The 23,445-nt window shown below is 47.7% G+C and overlaps 1 protein-coding gene and 1 pseudogene across 11 annotated transcripts in view; one reads left to right on the top strand and one right to left on the bottom strand.

Moving 5' to 3' along the window:
• The window catches only part of FANCC (FA complementation group C), a 216,058-nt gene that overhangs the window by 7,476 nt on the left and 185,137 nt on the right, over positions 1-23,445 (bottom strand). For 6 of the 10 annotated variants that reach the window (XM_017871513.1, XM_017871512.1, XM_017871519.1 and 3 more), the window contains 7 exons: positions 20,030-20,082; positions 18,367-18,466; positions 10,860-10,935; positions 8,206-8,287; positions 5,071-5,245; positions 1,204-1,233; positions 435-638 (listed from right to left, as the gene is read on the bottom strand). In XM_017871513.1, coding sequence (XP_017727002.1) covers positions 435-638; positions 1,204-1,233; positions 5,071-5,245; positions 8,206-8,287; positions 10,860-10,935; positions 18,367-18,466; positions 20,030-20,082 — 720 coding nt within the window. Of the gene's footprint in view, positions 1-434; positions 882-1,203; positions 1,234-4,125; positions 4,956-5,070; positions 5,246-8,205; positions 8,288-10,859; positions 10,936-18,366; positions 18,467-20,029; positions 20,083-23,445 lie in introns of those variants that run through there. The other 4 variants (XM_017871521.1, XM_017871520.1, XM_017871518.1 and 1 more) reach the window with 4 other exon arrangements.
• LOC108529293 (40S ribosomal protein S26-like) lies at positions 16,728-17,279 on the top strand (annotated as a pseudogene). Its single transcript, XR_001885475.1, has one exon. The product of XR_001885475.1 is annotated as a 40S ribosomal protein S26-like (transcript).

The raw sequence follows: 23,445 nt of genomic DNA, 5'->3' as shown, positions 1-23,445 counted from the left end.
CAGGAAGGATTTCTTTATAATAAACCATTTTTTAAAAATTAACACAATTCTTTGCCCTGTTGCAGTGAATAGCATTGTGGTTGCTTTGTGAGCACATTCTCATTGTGGCATTTCTTTCCATGAGGAGGAGGAGAGCAGCACACTGCGATGGAAAGCAATATACATGGGGGGACAGGAGACCTGGTTTCTACTGCAGGCTCTGGCAGCAAACCATGGGCCCAGGAGATGGCATCTCCCTTCTCTGAGCCTCTGTTTTCTCGTCTATGACACAAAGGTGCTGGAGGGGGCAGGCTGTGGGGGCCATCCCAGCTGTCAACCTCCTTGACCATCTGTCTGTGTTGGGCAGCATCAGAGGCTACACCCTCAGACAGGGAACCCACCTCTTAGCTGGAGCAGAAACGAGTACTAGGAGGCTGGACCCCAGGGAGACTTACCAGGGCGATGGCATCGTGGGCGATCGTGTGGCCTCCAGGAGCCCAGAGCACGAAGTGGAGGAGCAGACGCCTGACCAGCTGTTGTGCAGGAGCTCTGGGGTCTGTTTCTGTGCCCTGTCCTGCTGCTGTCTGCAGGTCCCGGGCTGAGAGGCTGCTGCTTCCGGACATCGCCAGGAGGTGGCCCAGCACGGCCTTCACCTGGACCTGGGCAGAGCATTGCACAGGGGAGAGGTTAGGAAGAGGCAGGACAGACATGCTTCTAGGATTTATTTATTTGCTTTGAAGCAACTCCCAGAAAGGGGCAAGGAGGGGCCCCCGAGAGAGGGAGCTTCGCAGCGGCCGAGTTTACACTTAACACCACACAAACCCAAAGGGGCAGAATGGACATTTCTTGACTTTCTTTCCTCTTGCTCACCAAGCAGTCAGGGCACCGTGCCAGGAACTGACCTTTTTTTGTATAAAAGGAAACAGAAAAGAAGTCCTCAACGGAATGTAGTCAGATTTTTATATTGTGGGGAAAAAGAACAAAAGCCTCCTTGAAGACTCCCTATCACAGCCACAAATCAATTAAAGCCCCATGCAGTCAGACCTCCGCCGAGCCAGCGTTCCCATACGAATGCAGGCTTGCTTTTGCTTCTTGCTATATTGGGGATCCGGGCGGGGGGCGGGGGGCACACACAGGCAGGCACGTGCACACAGGCACGGCCATACACATGCATGCACACACAAGAACGCATTTGTTTTAGATGCTGGAACAATCTGTTCGTACCTGTTTAATGCTTAAGCAGAGGTCACAAGTCTGTGGAACCCACATAATAATGGTAATTATAAGTCTGCAGGTTGTTCTTGCATTAAAAAAACTTACTCCATGCTGAGATGTTTCTGCTTGCCACAAGAATGGTACACCCAGTCGTGACTTGGAAAACAAAGCAAAAACTGAAAGCCCAGAGCTCCAAACGCCACATGGAACTCATGAACAGCTATGTTCCATCACTTCTGAAAGAATACTTAGGCCTACTCTGAGAATTCCCATGACCGATTTTATGGATTTTGTGTGAGGCGTTTTTTTTCCCTGGAAGTCAAGGCCTCATTCAATGAGGTCTGTCATAAACTCCAGTACACTGGGCATGTTGTGCGAGCTCCTCTGACACAATACGAGACCGTGAGAAACTGCACCATCGGGCTCTTCCACGGGGAGCGGCCGCGCTCCCCACCTCGCCCCCCGCCAGCCCAGTCGGCCAGGGTCTGATGGTGTCTACGCAAGCCCAGGGCCGTTCTGCCATCTAACTGGGTCTGCAGAAAGGCCGGGGTTGAGGAGGCTGTGCCTTTGTATCTTTTTTCTCTTGACCCACAATTGACTTTCCACCCTTGTCCAATAATCCCTAAGACGGGGTCTTCTTCCTGTCTGTCTGTCCCAGACTGTCCTTCCCTGCAGAGTCCTCCGTGCCCATGGGCTTCCACTTGAACACCAGCAACTTTACACACGTCCGAAGTTTTTCAGGAGAAAGACAGAAGCTTTCTTTTCTTTTAAAGTATTTTCTATCCTGTATTATAAAAGCTTATATATGCTTACTATGGAAAATTTGTAAAGAGAAAAGAAAACCATTAAAATGATCTACAACTCTATCATCCAAAAAGACTCACTGTTAATAATTCAGTTTATATACTTGTCTTTTTTCTATGCACTGAGACCATACCATTCACTACACATAATGCTTTGTATCTTTCATTTTTCTCTCCATAATGTACTATAAGCAGTTCAGTTCACTAAATCTATAAAACATGTTCTTCAAGACCTTTTTTTTTTCCCCCGAGACACAGCCTTGCCCTGTCACCCAGGCTGGAATGCAGTGGTGCAGTTTCTGCTCACTGCAACCTCCACCTCCTGGGCTCAAGCGATCCTTCCACCTCAGCCTCCTGAGTAGGTGGGACTACATGCACACACTACCACACCTGGCTAATTTCTTTATTTTTTGTAGAGACAGGGGTCTGTTTGCCCAGGCTAGTCTCAAACTCATGGATTCAAGTGATCCAGCTGCCTCGGCCTCCCAAAGTGCTGGGATTACAGGCGTGAACCACCGCACCCGGCCAAGAGCATGATTTTGCATGGTGTATAACAGAATGCTATTCCACAGTTAGCATATACCACAATTTATTTGGCCAGTAGCCTTATTATTGAAGTTTAGGCCACTTCCCATTGTGTTTATGAATGGTGCTGTGCTGCATATTCTCATGCATAAGCCTTTGCATGGATCTCTGTTCCCTGGGGAATTCCTAGCAGTGGAACCACAGGGTTAAAGGGTATGAACCTTGCCTGATTCTTTTTATGTTTTTCCTTTTTTTCTCTTGTCATCATCGTGCCTTGCCTGATTCTTAAGGGCATCTAAACATATTTTGTTTATTTTGTTGTGATCCAATTCAGTTGGCAAAAGGAGATGAACGCTGGCTGCTGGTGGAGAGGGTGGCTTGGCCATGAGTGGGACAGGCCTTCTCATAGGCAGGACACATCCCGGGTGGGAACACACTTGCTCTTTGCACCCATGTTCTTTACCTCAAGGACGGCCACAGAGGCAGCGACGCCAGGCCCAGCGCATGATGCGGGGACACGCGACCAGCTGATTTAATTGTGCCTTTTTAAGTAAGGCAAATGCACAGATACTGCTCATTTCAATCCAATCGTATAAGAATCATGCTAGTAACACAGTTCACAGTGTGTCTCTCAAGCCCCCCAACAGACCGTCAAGGGATTAAAGCCCATAAAACCCAGGAAAACAAGAGGTACGTATCGTTCATGAAACTAAAATCCCCTTCCCAGGATGCCACATACACCAAGGCCTCAGCAGGCACCAGCGAGGAAGGGGCTCTGGAGTCACCAACATGAGCACTGGACTGGACTGCCAGGCAGATGGCACCTGTGACAGACGGCGGGGAGGGAAGCAGATGCCCGCCACGCCCCACTCAGTGAGCCAGTCCGCTCTCATCCAAAACCCTAGGTGTCCCCTGAGGGAGAACTACGCAAAGGTTTTGTTATTTTTTCTTAAAAAAGGACCAAGTTAGCTCATAGAAGATGTGCCAATGTAGAACTTCCTAGAAATTAAGTGTTATTGAATAATTTATTTCTTTTTACTTCAAAAGTGACTCTCTGTCAGTACCCTTTTGACTGTGATGGAATTGAACACATATCTACCAACTTAGCTTATACAGAATCAAGTAAGACAGAATATAAAAGGGCTTTAGAAACCATGTGTGTTGGCCGGGCGCGGTGGCTCAAGCCTGTAATCCCAGCACTTTGGGAGGCCGAGACGGGCGGATCACGAGGTCAGGAGATCGAGACCATCCTGGCTAACACAGTGAAACCCCGTCTCTACTAAAATACAAAACTAGCCGGGTGAGGTGGCGGGCGCCTGTAGTCCCAGCTACTCGGGAGGCTGAGGCGGGAGAATGGCGCAAACCTGGGAGGCGGAGCTTGCAGTGAGCTGAGATCGGGCCACTGCACTCCAGTCCGGGCGACAGAGCGAGACTCCGCCTCAAAAAAAAAAAAAAAAAAAAAGAAAACCATGTGTGCCCTGTACATCTTATTACTATTAAAAACATCAACCAGGATTTTCCTTAATTAGTTTAATGTGCTCTTTTAAAGGGGAAGAAATAAAAGCTTTCTTTTAATCAGACAGCAATCCTCAAATACATATGTGGGTTACGATAATTTCTTCACAAAGCTTTATTTCTGATCTAAAATAAACTATCACCAAATTTCTTTTAAAATGTAAAACTATTTTCTTTCCTATGCCATGCAAGCCTTTAAACAAATAAAATACGCAGACATCTTTATTAGTCCCTGTGTTTTCAGACAACAGAAAACGCCAAAGCCAAGAGGAGCGCCATATAAAATGAGCCCGTCCTCTTCAGCTACTAGGATCGGCAGAGAGCACTGGCCGGGGAAGTTTTCAGAACCAAGGAAATAAATGCTTGCAAGGAAGGTGCCAGTGCCTTTAATCAAAGCATTGCTTCCTGTAATTATTATATTCCACATAAAATAACAACTGTCTTTGCCACAGACTGTTACCCAGTCCCATACTTAGCTGCTGTTATTTAGGAAATGACCAACTCCTTTTTCAGAAGCAAAGTGGTTAATATCCTGTGATTACTTTAGTAAGAGATGTAAACAAAGCCAGTAATGTGAGGATCTGTTGACTGATCCAAGAAAGCAGACAGTCAAGATGGAAGCAAGCCCCGGCCGGGTTGCTGGGGAGCGAGACAGGGCCCCGGCTGTGGCCAGGCTATGCTGCCAGCGCACCCCTCAGAACAGCCTCTGCAGGGCACGCCCTGGAGGATGCGACCCTGGGGCAGATACTGCAGCTGAGCGATCACAGATCAAACGACCTCGGGGAGGAAGAGTCTTCGTTTGCGGGACAATGGGCTACATGTGGTGTCCCGTCTCTGGCCACCTCGGTGGGGGCAGGTGAATGCCTCTGACCACAAGGCTGGAAGTCACCACGCCTGCAGGGTGCCACGACACACCATCTGTTGGCAGAGCTCAAGTGTCATGGAAGCCGAGCCCACAACAGAGGCCCTCTGCAGGCTCCTCTTAGCCCCCCAGAGCCCACCCCAAACACATGCAGTGGGGCCTGCTACCCACCATGGTCTGTGCTCTCTGCTGCCTCCCATCATGGGGGCTGTAGTAAAAGGCCAAGAGCCACAGCAGGGCCGCAGGGGGTTCGGCTGCCGACCTCAGTAGCTGCTCGGCCACCATCTCAGCCCATCCTCCGAAGTGAACGAACAGGAACCAGCTCTCCAAGGGATCTCCGCGGGACCTGGAACACAGCCAGAACACACGGCAGTTGGCAACCTGAATTCTTCTTCCTTTGGGTTTTTAAAGCAACTTGAACGTTTGCCAGCGGTTGGCTTAAATTGTACTTATCCACTGAAGTGCAACCTGCAAGGAATACAATTTAGACTCAGCCTGTCCAAACGCCACTCTGCGTCGTCACAGGACATCGACAGGGCCTCTCAGGACCCCTGTGAGGCCTGAGGCCTCCGGACGTCGGAGTCTTTAATCCAGGTACCTTCAGTGAGGACAGGCACTGAGGAAGGAAGATTGCGGTCGTGACCAGCAGGAATGCGGCAGGACACGGCGGCACACCTCCCTGCCTTCTGAGACGCGGAGAAAGAGGTGGAGGGTGGGACGCAGGCAGAAACATGGGCGTTCCACTTCTGACAAGACGCAAAGTTTGGGTGGATGTTTCAGCAACTAGGAATTTTTAATGAGCTGCTGTCATCATGTGTGCGTCAATGCCAGAAAGTTAAAGCGTTTGCGAAGCTATCCCCTCGCCACACTGGCAAATGGAAGCTGCAATACTTGTTTTAGGGTAGAATCCGCTCGAGGTAAGGCTCACGAATTGTGTGCAGTGCCAGTCTCAGCAGGTGAACGATCCCTTGGAGAGGATGGAACAGACCAGCCTGAGATCATGTTAGATGAGAACTTTCCTTCTGGACTGGGGCAGCGGCTGCAACAGGAGTGTTCCTGGCCCCTTTGTTGGATCTGCCTCCATGTTCCTCTGCCTGGCCCGTGGAATTCCCAAGCTCTAAATACCATCCTCACCTCCCTGGTCACTGCCCCAGTCCTTCCTGAGAACAAGTGGTTAAATGTTCAACATTTGAGCAACAGAGACAAAAAGATGGGAGGGTGGAGTACTGGTCTTACTCCCTCTTTCCCAGGACACAGTCAGAGCTGATGCTCTGCCGGCCACGTTGGCTGTGGGCTGGGTTAGGCTGTATCAGAGTGAGGAGGGGACTCCGCCATGCCTCTTCCCTGCAGGCACCATGTCAGGGTAGACAGACGCACAGAGCAGTGGGCTCCCTCATGCTCCCCGTTCCCAGGTTGGCAGCGTGCCTGGATCAGGATCAGAGACAAGCTGGTCCTTCCCTCTGTTTTCCACCAGTAGCTGAATGCACAGGGCAGTCCCATGTGGCCACCTGAAAGGTGTCTCATGGCCCCAAGGTCCGGGTTGAGGTGGGAGCCCCACGAGGTCTAAGTCCTGCTCTGTAGCACCACATGCATCCTTTCTGGTGGCTGTTTTATTCCAGTCTCCACGCATTTCGACATCACACACTCTTGAGTGACGGCGGAGGGGGTGGGCAGGCGGAAGAGAAAAACACCAGGGCAGCCGCGGCACCGCATTTCTTAATCACAGGGTGGGCTGCTTATGCCACCTCCATCTACTGCCCTGTCCCCGAGTTAAGATTCTTCAAGGTCCAGCTCTGTGTAATGCCAGGACAACTAGGGAGGGTGTGTGGGGCCGACTGGCCACTGCAGGCCATTCCCGTGGCCAACCGTGGAGCCCAATGAGAATCACGGTGAGGAAGGAGTGAGCAGCTGGCACCCAAGTCATCAATCGCGGAGACGATGTCACCCATCGTCTGTGTCAACTTGGTGTGAGATGACAGAGAATTCCAGGAGTGAAAAGTGGCAAAAGGAACAAATAAGATAGTCTTAGTACGCTAGCAGGGACAATGAATAAAATTATACTCTAAAAGAAAGGGAGTTAAGAGGAAGCCAAAGAGTGTTATGATACAAGGAATTTAGCAAGGCATAAATGTGAATGCTTTCAGGAAAGTCACACACATGAGAGGGTACCTAACACTACTGTTAGACATTAACAGGCTGGGCACGGCAGTCCACACGTGTAATCCCAGCACGATGGGAGGTCAAGGCAGGAGGATTACTTGAGCCCACAAATTTGAGTCAATACAGCGAGACCTCTACAATTTTTTTTTTTTTTGAGACAGAGTCTTGCTCTGTCACCCAGGCTGGAGTGCAGTGGCGTGATCTCGGCTCACTGCAAGCTCTGCTTCTCGGGTTCACGCCATTCTCCTGCCTCAGCTCCTGCCTCAGCCTTCTGAGTGCTGGGACTACAGTTGCCTGCCACCACGCCCAGCTAATTTTTTTTTGTATTTTTAGTAGAGACGGGGTTAGCCAGGATGGTCTCAATCTCCTGACCTTGTGATCCACCCGCCTCAGCCTCCCAAAGTGCTGGGATTATAGGCGTGAGCCACCGCGCCCAGTCACAAAAAAAATTTAAACATTAGCTAGGTGTGGTGGTGTGTGCCTGTAGTCCCAGCTCTCAGGAGTCTGAGTCCGAGGATCACCTAAGCCCAGGAATTTGAGGCTGCAGTGAGATGTGATCATTCCCCTGCACTCCAGCCTGGGCCACAGAGCAAGACCTTATCTCTAAAAATTAAAAAAAGAAAAACAAAAAAAAAATTTGTTAGAATAGATTTTCTCATTTTAGAGGTATTTATTAAAGAGAAGGAAAAACAAGCATTTAACATTCCACCCTACTGTGCAGAAGTTGCAAATTTCCTTCCCTAGAGAGGTAGAGAGAAGCAGCAAAGGGCGCCCAAACAAATGCCCTTTTCCTTCTGCACGGCCAGGGCTTCCCAGCAGGTAGGTGCTGCTTTTTCCAGCATCTCTTCTTTTCATTGTTATGCCTGTATATTTTGAAATCTAAAATCAGACATTACGTAGAAACGTTTCGATACAGGTATTCACACACGCATACACGCGCATGCCTATTCATCCTGACCTGCTCCAAGCAGTCCGTGTGGCCATGCGCTTCCTCTACTTCTCACTTCACCATGGTGCTCACCTGTTTGGTGACGGTCCCACACCAGTAATGCCTTCCTCTGTCCTGTCAGCCCTGCTCAAAGGGCAGATGAGGATCTAGGCAACCCGTGTGTGAAGTAGATTTGGGAATGGTCAGTGTTTGCTCACCCATGAGTCTGGTCTTCAACTGCTTCTCTGAGCAGTTCAGAAATGTGCTTCAGTGTCTGCAGCCAGTGTTCCCGAGGGACATCTGCGGGTGGAGAGAGACACGTCAGAGGGCAAGTGAGGAAATGGCAAGCCCGTGAGGAGCCACCTGCAGGGAGGACCGCAGGAGTCTTTGGGAGACACCCTCTACTTCTGGTTCACAGAACCCACTACTGTTCTCATGCTCTTCCCAGTCAGTACCTATCTCTTAAGCAAGATCTGTCCATAGTACACAGAGCTGAACCTCAAAGAATCTGATCTATTTAGTTTTGTGGGGGTTTTTAAGACACAATCTTGCTTTGTCAGAGGCTGGAGTGCAGTGGCACGATCCTGGCTCACTGCAGCCCCAACCTTCTGGGCTCAAGCAATCCTCCTACCTCCGCCTCCCCAGTGGCTGGGACTACAGGGGTGCACCACCATGCCCAGCTATTTTTTTAATTTTTTTGTAGAGATGAGGTTTCATTATGTTTCTCAGACTTGTCTCAAATTCCTGGGCTCAAGTGATCCTCCTCCTTGGCCTCCCAAAGTGCTGGAATTACAGGCATTAATCGCCACACTTGGCCTCAAGTACTTTTGAATTCAGGTACATGGAAGTAGCTAGAGATTGCACAAGCAGCCCCTGCTGAGACGGGGAAATGCCGGGTTGCGGATGCCCTAGGTTTCTTCTTTTCTACCTAGCCACTCCTCCATCACTAATGTGTGATTTCAAAATAGATACAGACTGTAGTAAAGCAGCCAACAAGGAATTAGGAATAGACTGCCTGACTACTTTCCTAGGGCTGTGATGAATTCACAATATGATTTCAGGTTTACAGTGGAAAAAAAGGCCAGGAAAGAAAATAAGTGAGCATTATGCAAACAAATGTCTCTTCTTGAGGGAGCTGCTCTGGTTTCACAGTCATCCTGTATTTTTAAACACATCTGAGCAGCACATATCTGCAGTTCTATGCAGCATCTGCAAAATTTTCACATAGTGATAGATGCTACAATCGAACACACAAGGAAGATAAGGCGAGTGATGGACGAACTGCTGCTACTCCACAAGGCCAGTACCTCCCTCCTCTGAACCCCCGCGGCCCTTGGAGCACAGCCTTTTGAAGGCATTTTTCGTTTTTTCCTTTTACTAGCTATTTAGGTGTTTACTTTGCATTTCCTCCACTTGTAGTTCCTACAGTCAGGGCTTGGAAGTGATCATCTTTTACACCCCTCCCCCCACCTTCACAATGGGCATGAAATAAATTTCTGATGAACAGAAGATCATGCTACTAAAAAACACTTCTTCAATGTGTGACCACCACACTGTTTGCCAAAGTAATATACAGACAGCTATTCTAGGAACTAGCACAAGAGGTTCTTGCACTTCTGCTTGAAGCCACCTATTTATATTTGGACATAAATCTACGAGTTACACCAACGGAAAGGTAGAGGGTTGGGCCCGTGCCCACGCACCACCTCGCCATTTGTTTACTATTTCCAAAGGGAGACACTAACAACTCTGGTACGTTTTCTGGAGCTCACTCAGCGCCCCCTGTTGGCTGACTCCAGGCTTTGCTGATCTGACCTAAGCTGTAAGGGGTGAATTGCTCATTTTTCTGTCTTGTTAATAATGGTTTCCCAAGGGTTTTCATAAAACTGTCACCCAGAGACCCCATCCCCAGCTCCGGCATCTGAGAGGACAGTGTCAGGGGATCACCCTGGGCGAGAACCTACATCTTCTTGAAAAAGGAAGAGGAATTTAGGTTTTGTAAAATGCTCTGAAACTTTGAATCATTTGAATTTCTCAAACAAATCTACTCACTCAAGTCTCAGAAAATGGCAGGCCCAAAATGGCATAAAAGGAAATGTGACTGGCTCGCTCCCTTCTGTCTCCTCTCCTGCTATGCTCCAATAAGGCCCCTTTCTGGCTGGCACAGTCTGTGCCCACGCCAGGACTGCCTTCCGTCGGGTTTCAGGCCTCACAGGGAAAGGAGGCCCTTACTCTCTATTTCTGAAATGTCTCCTAAGCATGAGCTCACAGCCACATTCCTGGATCAACGCCAGTCGAATGAAGGCTGGCATCACCACTTCCCCAAGCAGACAGCCTTGGGAAGGCTGGCAAAGGGTATCAGGAAAGGCTGTGGATGAAGCACCTTACTGAACGCTCTCAAAATCCTTCCCTTAGCTTGGTTAGGGGAAACCTCCCCTGAATTTCCTCAGCTTCATCCATCATTTAATCTTTTCTTCTGCAACAAGGCTGCACGGAGTAGAAAGAATGAAAAGCAAATGAAGGTACTGTTTTCTTCTGACTCAGCCAAGTCTTAGCCTGTTCCTGGCACCTGGTGGATCTGGTTGGCACCAGCAGAGCCTGTGTTATCTGGAGGCAGACTAGCAAAACCTACCAGAGGCCAGTGGTTTTTTTTTCTTCTTCTTCTTTTGGGAAGTGATCACAGCTGGGACGCCAAGAAGACTCTCATATCAAAATCTACAGAATGTGGGATCCTGGGCGCGGAAAGGGATCTCAGAAATAACCAGCTGTGTCTCCCTCATGCTAGAGATAAGGGCCTGGTGGGGAGGCCATCATTCGACAGTGCTCTTCCCAGGAAATCATTCTGATGTGGGCAAAGTCAACCCTGACTCACCTTGAGGGTCTTGCAGCAGCACCACGGCAAGAGATGGAGAAGTGTACGGAAAGTAGGTCTTGAGTGCAAACCGCAGCTGCCACAGGATGGAAAATCCAAAGAGCACGCACATTAAGATTGAAACGGGGTCAGGAAAATGCAAAACTCCGAGTCCTCTGCCCACCAGTACTAACATGGTCAGAACACTTTCTGAAACATTTATCTTTTGAAAAATAAGCTCCCAGTAACCTCATATTTTCCAGAATAATTAACCTTTTAAATCACCTCTTGGGACTTAAGAAAAATAATAAAGTTATGCTCTTGATGTCTTTATGAGTTCTACCTCACATGAACCCAATTATACAAATAAGTCTTCTATTTCAGAAAGACTTGCCAGAGCAGTTGTGAGATGTTCGGTATTTCGGTATTTTTTTTTTTTGAAACAGAGTTTTGCTCGTTGCCCAGGCTGGACCATGGCGCGATCTCAGCTCACCGCAACCTCTGGCTCCCGGGTTCAAGCGATTCTCCTCCCTCAGCCTCCCAAGTAGCTGGGATTACAGGCATGCGCCACCACACCCAGCTAATTTTGTATTTTTAGTAGAGATGGGGTTTCTCCATGTTGGTCAGGCTAGTCTCAAACTCCCGACCTCAGGTGATCCGCCCGCCTCGGCCTCCCAAAGTACTGGGATTACAGGCGTGAGCCACTGCGCCTGGTCTGTTTTTGTTTTTTTTATTGAGATGGAGTCTCATTCTGTTGCCCAGGCTGGAGTAAAGAGGCACAATCTCAGCTCACTACAACCTCCACCTCCTGGGTCCAAATGATTCTCCTGCCTCAGCCTCCAGAGTAGCTGGGATTACAGGCACATGCCACCATGCCAGGCTAATTTTTGTATTTTTAGTAGAGATGGAGTTTCACCATGTTGGCCAGGCTGGTCTTAACTCCTCACCTCAAATGATCCCCCTGCCTCGGCCTCCCAGAGTGCTGAGGTTGTAGGCGTCAGCCACGGTGCCGGCTCAGCATGGTTTTTAAAATAACAACAAAAGCATAAAACAACTGTGCTCACTTTTCGAGGGCCAAAGAGCTCCAGCTATCTACAGCCCCAAAAGGCACAGCTTCTTAAAAAACTGAGGTAAAATCTATAAAGCATGGAGTGCATAGGCTTTAAGTATATGAGGTTTTGTAAACGTGCAAATCCATGTGACCGCCACCCCAGTGAAGACAACAACATTTCTATCACGCCAAGAAGACCTCTTCCAACTCTTAACAATCATTCCCTCCACCCCACCCTGGCAACCAATGTTTTGATTTTGACAAGACAGATTAGTTTTGCTTATTCTTGAATTTTGTGTAAAGGGAACATAAAGCATGTTTTCTTTTGTGTCTGGCTTCTTGGGCTCAACATTTTTTTTTAAAGATTAAGCCATGTTATTGTGTGCGAGTAGATCATTCTGTTTTTATTGCTCAGAAGTAGTCTGAATTGTATGAATATGCCATAGTCTGTTTAGCCATTCTCCTCTTGATGTGCTGCTTCAAGTTTGGGCTGCTTCCAGTTGGAGGCTGTCGTGAATAAAGCTGTAGTTCACATGCACACATATGTCTTTTTGTGGACATGTGTTTCTGTTTCTCCTGGGCACACCATCGGAATGGAATTGCTGGGTCACAGATAGATGCTTGTTTAACATCGTAAGGCCATATGGTTTTCCAGTGTTGTGCCATCTCACTCCCACCAGCAATGTGTGTGAACTCCAGGTGCTCCACGTGCTCCCAGCATTTGGTGCTGTCAGTCTTACTAATTTCATCCATTCTAGTGGCTGGGGAACATAACCCCACGTATGCTTGCTTTCCTACCTGTTTCACTCTGCACTTTCCTGATGGCAAATGATGCCCAACAATTTTCATGTGCTTACTGCCAACTTGTATATCTTTTTTGAAAGTGTATATTCAAGCTTTTTGTCCATTTTCGAAACTGGTTTCTTAGGCAGTTATAAGAGATCTTCATATATTCTGGACACATGTCCTCTGTTGTATACATGTATTACAAATATTTTCTCCTAGCTAACGGCTTGCTTTTTCAGTTTCTTTTTTTTTTTTTTAATTTATTGAGACGGAGTCTTGGCCCGTTGCCAGGCTGGAGTGCAGTGGTAAGATCTTGGCTCCCCGCAACCTCCACCTCCCGGGTTCAAGCAATTCTCCTGCCCCAGCCTCCCAAGTAGCTAGGACTAAAGGCACATGCCACTAGCCCCGGCTAATTTTTGTATTTTTAGTAAAGATGGGGTTTCCCCATGTTGGTCAGGATGGTCTTGATCTCTTGACCTTGTGATCCACCCACCTCAGCCTCACAAAGTGCTAGGATTACAGGCATGAGCCACCGTGCCTGGCCTGCTTTTTCAGTTTCTTAATGATATCTATCAAAGAATATAAATTTTAAATTCCTTTCTTATTTTTTGAGATATGGCTTCACTCTGTTGCCCAAGCTGGAGTGCAGTGGCATGATCATAAGCCTTGATCTCCCAGCCTCAAGTGATCCTCCCACCTCAGCCTCCCGAGTACCTAGGACAACAGGTGTGTGCCACCACGCTCAGCAAAATTTTGTATTTTTTGTAGAAAAGGGGTCTTACTTTGTTGCCCAGGCTGGTCTCCATCTCCTGGGCTCAAAAGATCCTCCTGCCTTGGGGCTCCCAATGTGCTGGGATTCCAGGCATGAGCTATGCCCCCAGCCTAGAAGTTTTAAATTCTGATGAGGTCTGATTTATCCATTTATTTTCCTGTGGTTAGTGCTTCTGAGAAATCTTAGATGACCTCATTGTCAGACAGATACATTCTCCTATGCTCTCTCTAGGGGCTTTATCTTTCTAACATTTCTGTTGAAGCCCATGATCCTCTCAAATTAACTGTTGTGTGCTTTATAAGGGAATGGTTGAGGCTCATTTTTCTACATATGGACATCCAGTTATTCCAGCATCATTTGTTGAAAATGTTCCTTTCCCCATTGAATTGTCTTGGCGTCTCTGTCAAAAATCAATTGGCCACATATGCATGGGTCTATATCTGGACTCAATTCTGATCTATGGTTGTCTTTTTGCCAATACCTCACTGTCTTGATTCTTGATTACAATAGCTTTTAAAATCTTTTTTTTTTTTTTTTTTTTTTTTTTTTCCATTTTAAGACAGGGTCTCGCCCTGTCATCCAGGCTGGAGTGCAGTGGCGTGATCATGGCTCACTGCAGCCTCCACCTTCTGGGCTCAAGCAATCCTTACACCTCACCTTCTCGAGTAGCTGGGACTACAGGCATGCATCACCATGCCCAGCTAATTTTTTTATTTTTTTTGCAGAGACTGGGGTCTCACTGTGTTGCCCAGGCTGGTCTTGAACTCCTGGACTCAAGCAATCCTCCCACCTTGGCCTCCCAAAGTGCTGGGATCACAGGCATGAGCCACCGTGTCCAGCCAGGTCTTCGTTTTTTTGTTCAATCTGACATTTCTGCCTTTTTACTAGAATATTTAACTTCCATTTAATTGCTGAAATTAATGTCATTCTTGGTTTTTTTGAGAAGGAGTCTCGCTCTGTCACCCAGGCTGGAGTGCAGTGGCCAGATCTCAGCTCACTGCAAACTCCGCCTCCCGGGTTTACACCATTCTCCTGCCTCAGCCTCCCGAGTAGCTGGGACTACAGGCGCCCGCCACCTCGCCCGGCTAGTTTTTTGTATTTTTTTAGTAGAGACGGGGTTTCACCGTGTTAGCCAGGATGGTCTCGATCTCCTGACCTCGTGATCCACCCGCCTCGGCCTCCCAAAGTGCTGGGATTACAGGCTTGAGCCACCGTGCCCGGCCGAGTTTATCATTTTTATCTCTGGGAGATTTAATCTAGCTCATGAGCAGATGCTGTCATGGCTGCAACCAGAAACTGACCTGACTGGCTGTACTAAGCCACAGTGCAGGCTCAGGATAAGTGGCTTATCACACCCACCTCAATTTCTGCCTACTGTCTGATAGGGCATAATGACGGAGCTGCCTGTGTCCTCCAAACAGAACAGGGGCAAGAGCAAAGGGTAAGAAGAGACAGAATCACTGGCGTGAGTGCTTCTGATGACGGGTGAGAATGTGGATTTACGAGATCACTCAGAGACCATTGCAGGAAGTGCAAATGGGCACCAACACTTCTGAAATGAGTCTGGCAGGATCTATGAAAGCCGAAGCTCTGCATACGGAACACACTTCCACTCCTAAGTACCTATCCCAGAGTGTCCACAGCAACATGGCAGGATCTATGAAAGCTGAACCTCTGCATACCGAATACACTTCCACTCCTAAGTACCTATCCCAGAGTGTCCACAGCAACATCATTTGTAATAAAAAAACAAAACCTGGAAGCATCCCAAGTGCCTCCCAGCAGCAGGATGGCTATACTGCCATACGTTTTCACATGGACTGTGTATAACAACACTTCCCCACAGCCACACATGGCAACATCAAGCAGTCTTTGCTAAGTGGAAAAGCAAGTCTCAAAAGACTGCACACAGTATGCTGCTCCTGTTTGTTTTATAAAGTTCAAAAACAACCGAAACTAAACAAAACATTGTTTAGGCAGTCATATATATGTGCTCAAACTACCTTTAGAAAGAGCAAAGGAATAATAAACATAAAATTCAAACCAGAGGTTACCACCTGGAGGGAGAGAGGCAAGGAGGAGCACGTGTATAGACACGTATTCAGATGATTAGATGGCAGGTTTACAAATATTCATTTTATTAATAAGAAAGAATTAATGAATAAACCACAGAGAGAAAAGAGAGTCATGCATCTAGCAAATATGACATGAAGGGTTTTGATTAGCTAAAAATGGACACTCAAGAAGGCAGAGGGTCAACACATGCGGACGGCCATCAGTTAAAAAGGCAGGCACGCAGAAACAGCTCTAGGAAGAGAAATAAACTAACAGATACCTATGCAGGCATAGGCAAAACGAAGAGACTTTGCTCTCCTTTGTTGAGCTGAAGGTGAGGGTGGTGAATTCCTGTTTGCTTTCAGATCCCTGCCCTGCCTCACACCAGGACCCAGTGTGTGGTCCCACGTCCTCAGATACGTATGCCTGGTCAGGGTACTATTCTCAATTAAAAGCAACTGCAACATCAGTCCGAATCCATAGTGGCCACGGCCAACACAGAGGCTGAGGGTGAAGCCAAGAAGAAAAACAGGCGTGGTGGCGCTCCTCCGCGGCCGCTGCTCCAACCCAGGTGTGCTCCACAAGGCCGCAGGTGAGACTCCCTAGAGGCCCGTTCCTAATGGGGACTACAAAGAATACACAAGGGAGGCGCAGGGACATTGACAGTTAGGCTTAAAATAACCATGAGGGCCAGCCGTGCCTTCCAGCTGAGCTGCCTCCAAAATTCTAGGTGGGACCACGGAGAGCGCAGTTTGCTACAGCCCAGCTAACTTCTCCAGGGAAAGTGAGGGTGGGAAAAAATAAATCACAAATATTTATTGTTGGCCAGACATAGTGGCTCAAGCCTGGAATCCGAGCACCTTGGGAGGCCAAGGTGGGAGGATCCCTTGAACCCAGGGGTTCGAGACCAGCCTGGGTAACAGAGAGACTCCATTTCCACACAAAAAAATTTAAAAATTAGCTCAGCGTGGTGGCTTGAACCTGTGGTCCCAACTACTCGGGAGGCTGAGGTGGGAGGATCGTTTGAGCCCAGGAAGCCAAAGGCTGCAGTGAGCCATGATCACACCACTACACTCCAGCCTGGGTGACAGAGTGAGAGCCTGTCTCAAAAAACAAAATAAATATCTATTTATTGTTGTTTTGAAAAGCAGAAACAGGCTGGGTTTGGTGGCTCACACCTGTAATCCCAGCACTTTGGGAGGCCAAGGTGGGAAGACTGCTTGAACCCCAGAGTTTGAGACCAGCCTAGGCAACATGGTGAAACCCCATCTCTAATAAAAATGCAAAAATGAGTGCTCCCTCCAGTCCATGCCTCCAATATGACGAAAAAAAGAAGGAACAACAGTCATGCCAAAAAGGGCCGCGGCCATGTGCAGCCTATTTGCTGCACGAACTGTGCCCGATGTGTGCCCAAGGACAAGGCCATTAAGCAATTCGTCATTGGAAACATAGTGGAGGCCGCAGCAGTCAGGGACGTTTCTGAAGCGAGCATCTTTGATGCCTGTGTGCTTCCCAAGCTGTACGTGAAGCTACACTCCTGTCTGAGTTGTGCAGTTCACAGCAAACTAGTCAGGAATTGATCTCATGAAGCCCACAAGGACCGAACACCCCCACCCCGATTTAGACCTGCGGGTGCTGTCCCACGTCCCCCACCAAAGCCCACGTAAGGAGCTGAGTCCTTAAAGACTGAAGACAGACTATTCCCTGGAGAAAAATAAAATGGAAATTGCACTTAATAAAAAAATACAAAAAGGAGCCATGTGTGGTGGTGTGCACCTGTGGTCCCAGCTACTCGCGGGGGCTAAAGTGTGAGGATCACCTGAGCGTGGGGGGTTGAGACTGCAGTGAGCTGAGATCACATCACTGCACTCCAGCCTGGGTGACAGAGTGAAACCTTGTCTCAAAAAAATAAAAGAAAAAGTAGAAATATCAGCTAAAACCTAAGAGATCTGTTTGACATTGGCGAGGGGTGTGAGCTGGTGGAGCCAAGCACTGTAGCTCTGCTCTCAGAAGTCAAACTGCAGAGAGCTTCACAGGGGCCGTGACATACTCCACAGATGAGATGCACTGGACCAGCACCCCTCTCGACAGGCAGTATGTCCCATAAACATTACTTCTGTGGCCGTTAGAAATCAAGGCCAAATAAAATGCTGAAGGGTGAAAGCTCTCTGGTAGCAAAGGTTGCTGTTTCACGAGGTCACTCTTTTAATTGGTCAGTGACCCTTGGCAGCTGTTGCCCAGCCTCTGCTGCTGGGGACCTGGAGCACAATCTTCTGCAGGGTTTGGGCCTGGCCTTTGGTTTACTGACTGTGCCTAACACACACCTCCTGCTCACTGCCCTTCCTCGCTCCTCCTCTAGTTAGTCAAGCCTTTCCCAGTCACTCTTACCACTCTTACCACCTCCTTTCCTGGAATCCAATTCACATTTGGGTCTCTGATAAGAATAAAGACGCAAATAATGAAGAATGTCCAGGACTGCTTTGTAATAAGCGCCCTTTCCTATTCAGTGCATGCCATACAGACCCCAGGACGTCTCCTGCTGACCTGGGAGGCTCAGATGCAGCCAGAGGGCAGTGTCCCACTCGGCAGACAGCGCACAGCACAGGGCCACGCATGCTGGCTTGACAGAGTTCTCAGACACAACAGTAGACAAATGCTTCTGGGTACCAGGGCACGGGACAGACAGATCTTGATTTATGTTAAGTTAAAATGGTTTAACCTTTGTTGGGGCACTCATTAGGAACCTTTCTTTGTGAGCAAAACAGTCTATCAGAATTACTGAAAATAAAGTGCTCTTGTCCAAAATACTCCCAACAGCCTCTTATTCTTTGGGATGAATGAGTAATAGATGCGATACAACAAACCTGCTTGTTTTCTTTCCCCAGAGCTTCTACGAAGCACTGCGTAAACACCTGAATAGTGGCTATGATTTCCGGGGCCCCATCGCTTTCCAGGAGTGCACACCTGAACAATGCAAAGTCAGATCAGAACACGTTTAACAAGTAATCCGGCAAACATAAAAACCTGTACTGTATAAGGGAAGAGTGGAAACACTTTTTTTGTGCCATAAGCTTCAGCAGTATCTCAACTCATCAGATTTCAGTCCTTGTGGGAAAGCAGGATAAATCTGCTGCTCCCTTTTATAAATATTTTCTTTAAAATTGCAATGTGTAGAGCTCTCTTTCTTGGTTCTTAAATTATTAAGCAATGCAAATGCCTTCCATACAGGCTTGCATACTCTGTACAAATATTTTTGTATTGTATGCCTGGACACGCAACATCAACATTTTGCTTTCACAAGTGGAGAAATGGCTTGGTCCATCCACCCAGCAAAGTAGGAAAAGAATCTGTGTGTACCTGGTTTGGTTTCCGTGCATTTTCTTTTTTTTTTTTTTTTTTTTTGTTGAGACGAGTCTCGCTCTGTCGCCCAGGCTGGAGTGCAGTGGCCGGATCTCAGCTCACTGCAAGCTCCGCCTCCCGGGTTTACGCCATTCTCCTGCCTCAGCCTCCCGAGTAGCTGGGACTACAGGCGCCGCCACCTCGCCCGGCTAGTTTTTTGTATTTTAGTAGAGACGGGGTTTCACCGTGTTAACCAGGATGGTCTCGATCTCCTGACCTCGTGATCCGCCCGTCTCGGCCTCCCAAAGTGCTGGGATTACAGGCTTGAGCCACCGCACCCAGCCCGTGCATTTTCATACAATTAATTTTTCTTTATGTTTGTTTAAGCAAAAAAAAAAACAAACAAATATTGCTAGCTTTAAACCCTAAACAGTTGTTACTGTAAAAATTCCTTTCCCCAAAGTCTGCAGTCTGCCCTGCAGCCTCTGCTGCTATGTATTAGGTGGGAGGGACTAGAGAGAGAGCTGATGCGGGCTCCCGTGGAAGAGGGGCTGGGACACTCCCAGGTTGACAAGCTCCCCAGCCGGGTCCAGTCTTAGTACTCCATGGTTAAAACTCCCACTGACTGCCAGCCACAGCTCAGCTTCATGGCTGTGAGCTCCTCGTCTCTTGCCGTCTGTAAATCTAATGCATTTTCCAAGAAGTACTCGTATTTTCAAAATAAACAATGTGTTGTAAGAGAACATGCAAGGTGTATTTTGCCCCACAGAAGAGCTCTGTTAAGAATGACTTTATTTATTTTTCTTGGCTTTCTTTAAAGTCTTTTAAAAGATTGGTCAGCCCTCACGTGGTGAAGGGAGTATATTGCCACCCTTTATTCTGAGCTGAGAAAATCCTACATGAATATTTCATGATATTAATATCTAACTCAATTCTGTGTTTCGCTTATTAGAATCTTTAAAGGCTAAAGAAAAGAAAGTTATTGTAATTCTTAGGCACTGGCCTTTAAATTTACACTGATTTTTTAGTTTTTACCTCTAATTACCACAAAGCTCAGAGGAATAGGAGGGAATCAGAAACTCTAATTTCCCTGTGGTACAGCCAGAGACTACCACAACATTTTCTTTTCATGTTTGGAAATGGAACCTTTTTTACATCAATTACTAGAAGAAACAGTGTAACATTTACCTGAACATCTCATCAACAACCCGGAATATGGCAGGGTGGCAGGCTGCTTGAGGCTGTAAAAGGAGAAGACCACGAGAATGTCAAATATCGCAGGCACTTTCTCAGAAACTTGCTATTACCAGCCCCAGGAGTTATCGGGAACTGCTGATGTCCAGAAAATTGTGGTTAGAAAACAGAACCACCGCTGTACTGAAAACACCCCACATACAAGTGCAGGTGGTGGTCCCCCCGGGCAGGGGGTACAGGCAGCTTATTCCTCTGTATACTCCCGTATGTCCCACGTTTTCTATCAAAGCTCAGGCGATCCATCCTACAGAATCAGTACGTACTACGGAAACTGGAAACATCCCTCTGCCCGCATGCGTGGAGCCTGCCTGTGCTGCCAGCTCTACCGAAGTGTGCCTGTGCCACCTCCTCAGATGGCTACTGGGCCTCGAGGTCAGGCCCGTGCCTGCAGCCTGATTCTTCCTGTGTATTCGGTCACGGGTACATAGTAATGCAGAATTATTATCGGCAAACCAGCGACTACCACGCTGGACTCAATCACGTCGCATCTTAGTGCACTGAACAGCTTACTGATTTAGGACGAAAAGGGGGTTCACGCAGAAGAAAAGGTCTCTACCTTCCCCTTGGCTATTCTGGCCGTGGGTTCCGATTACTGGTCTGCGGAAGCCCTGGGAGCTGAGGGCAGCTTCACCGGCCCAATCCCTGGTTCCCTATCATTTTGGCCAGAGCTCAAAGTATGAGATGACGCCCGATGAAAATGCCCGTGTTCCAAAACACATCCTTTAGAGCAGGGTCCGCGATCTTTCCGGCACCAGGGCCGGCTTCGCGGAAGGCAGCGTTTCCACAGACGCGGAGGGAGACGGTTACGATGGAGCGGCTGCCCTCCGACCGCAAAGGATTCCGCGCATGCGCAGTCACGGGGGCGGGGCGCCCGTTCCACCGGAAGCGAGGCCGGCTGCTCTGACGGGCAGGTGGATCCGGCGCTACCGGAAATTCAGTCATCCTGCACGTGCTATGACTAGCTTTGGGAAAAACTCTGTTCCTAGGCTCCATCAGCAAGACAAAAGGAGGCTTTGCTCCGCCCCGTGCCCTGGCTCACACTGAGGCAGCACCGCCCTCCCCGCGGACGCCCCGCGGACACTGAGCCCGCGCCCTCTAGCGTCCACTCGCCAGCACTGCCGGCCCCGCCGGGCTCCAGGCAGGAGCTCCGCCACTTGTTCAGGACAGGATAATCACCTTTTAATTATTTCAAGATTTCTAATTTGCAAGTTAAAACGTCCTACTCTTTAAATAATCTATGCTCCCTCATCCTTCACTGATGTGCATTTTTATCTAAAAGGAACTAACTTGAAATTCTTACAGATAAATTCATTATCTATGCAAGAAAATAATTTGGCAGGACTACGGTTCAAGAGAGAAGAGGCAGGTTATTTCGTGGCTTTGAACTAAGGCATGTCAGTGAATCTCCTGCTGCCCAGTCTCACTGTAAATAATAACAGTTATTAAGAGGTCACTGGATATAAGCACGGAAAATATAAAAGTTTCTATGTATTCATAATGAAAAAAATAAAACAAGGGAAAAGCAACTGCATGTCTTGAAGAAACGTGATTCATCTAAGTTTGCCAGAGCAATTTTCAAAGTTTGTACAACAACTCTATTGAATAAGAGTGTTTAAGATCAAATAGCACTCTTTTGTGCCCACAGGCAGACAGACAAGAAAGAGCCTGGAAATGCATTGATAAGATCAAACTTGAAAATGGTAAAATTGAATTTCTTTTTTCTAAATGGTCAAACTATCCCAGAGCCATTCTATAGGTCTGATGATAGTAGAGAATCATTCCATACTAATTATAGGGATTTCCAAACAGCAAAGAAAATGATGATCAGATGTGTAGATTAGGGCTACCATGAAAACCACTGGGGCAACAAGGAAGACAGCTCTAACTCCATTTGTCAGAAGAGAGTAAGAGCTTCGATATGCTCTTCTGCTGTGAGCTGTTTTCTAGCAAAATCGCTCAGTCCGATGTTTTAAATGTTTGCTGGCTGTGTGGAATCTGCTTGTTCTTTCCCATACAGATGGACTCTCCGCTTAGATTTCTTTCTTTCCAAGTATTTCAGATCCTTGGCTACTCTCAGCCTGCTTCCACAACCCATTTTGGCTTTTAAAATAGATAAAAGACCAGGAGGCAGGGGAACCTGCAGAAACAGCAACGGCAGAGATTTTGATTTGAAAACCAGTCTCCCTTGCCACCCTACAGCTGTGAACAGCTCCTTCTCATCTGCACCCCTCACCAATGGCTTTTAAAATGAGACTCTTTATACTTTCTGAGCACATAATTTCAGGGTCAGCGAGTCCCCTCATGAGGACTGGAGTACTACAGGTCAGGCATGTGTCCCAGCGACATCAAATCACAAAAGCAATCTTAAGCTGCTTTTCTTATCAAGATAATCTTCCAAATAGAATTAAGGTTTTAATACACGCTTCTTTGGAAGCCGTATCTTCCCCCCTAAATCTCTGTAGCATCCTCTGAGTGATGACGCAGGCATCTAACCTCTGTGAATCCTGTTTTATTTGTAGGGTGGGGCACTCCGGTAACACACCAGAGGTCACGCTGCAACTCAGGGCTCTAAAGCCCCATGACTGGGGCCATTATCTTTTCTATAAAAGCGAGGAAAGAAAATAAACCTTTTGTGGTTTCCATCTGTTTGTTTTTCTCCATCCTACCAAAATCTGTTCCTTCTCAAGCTCTCTCTTCTCCATCTGGCCTAACGATTTCCACGGGCAGATCATTTCAACTCAAGGGGAGCTATGTCAGCAGGAGAACTTCAATAACACGAGTCTTGTCCTTCCCTCTTTATTTCCCCTAGTCTTTTCACTGAATGCCCAGGATGACTAGGGAGGCAATGATGGAGAGCTCTGGGTTCTGCCTTCCTTCTCGTATAGACCCGATTGTTCTGCTGGGTGTGAATCCCCTTGGGCTAATGAGAGCTTTCCCTCTAATCTCCCCTCACGGCTACCCAAAACTGTATTATCTCCCCTCCACCTAGAAAGACGCCCATCTTCATCCCTCAAAACACAAAGGAAGACAAAGTCAACATGGAATCGATACACAATAACCATGGTCTCAATGCCTGTTTTGGAGGAGAGGCAAGGGAGAGACCAACTTGTCACTCTGCACCATGAACTGTGCAAATTACACAGGCTCTTGTGCCCAGTCCTTGATGTTTACTTAAGCTGTTATTTTCATACCGACTCACCAATGATTATTACAAGCCACTTGCCACTTGAAAGAGGCCTGAGAACGCAGAAAAACAGAATTCTCAGGAAGAAGCATTTCTTTTTTTCTGTCATTTGCTGATTGTGTGTGTGTGTGTGTGTGACAGACAGAGAGAGAGAGAGAGAGAGAAT

Source organism: Rhinopithecus bieti, unplaced genomic scaffold (assembly GCF_001698545.2).
Source record: "Rhinopithecus bieti isolate Rb0 unplaced genomic scaffold, ASM169854v2 scaffold_6063, whole genome shotgun sequence".
In the NCBI taxonomy this organism is placed as follows: domain Eukaryota; kingdom Metazoa; phylum Chordata; class Mammalia; order Primates; family Cercopithecidae; genus Rhinopithecus; species Rhinopithecus bieti.
This window is presented reverse-complemented; position numbering and strand designations above follow the sequence as displayed.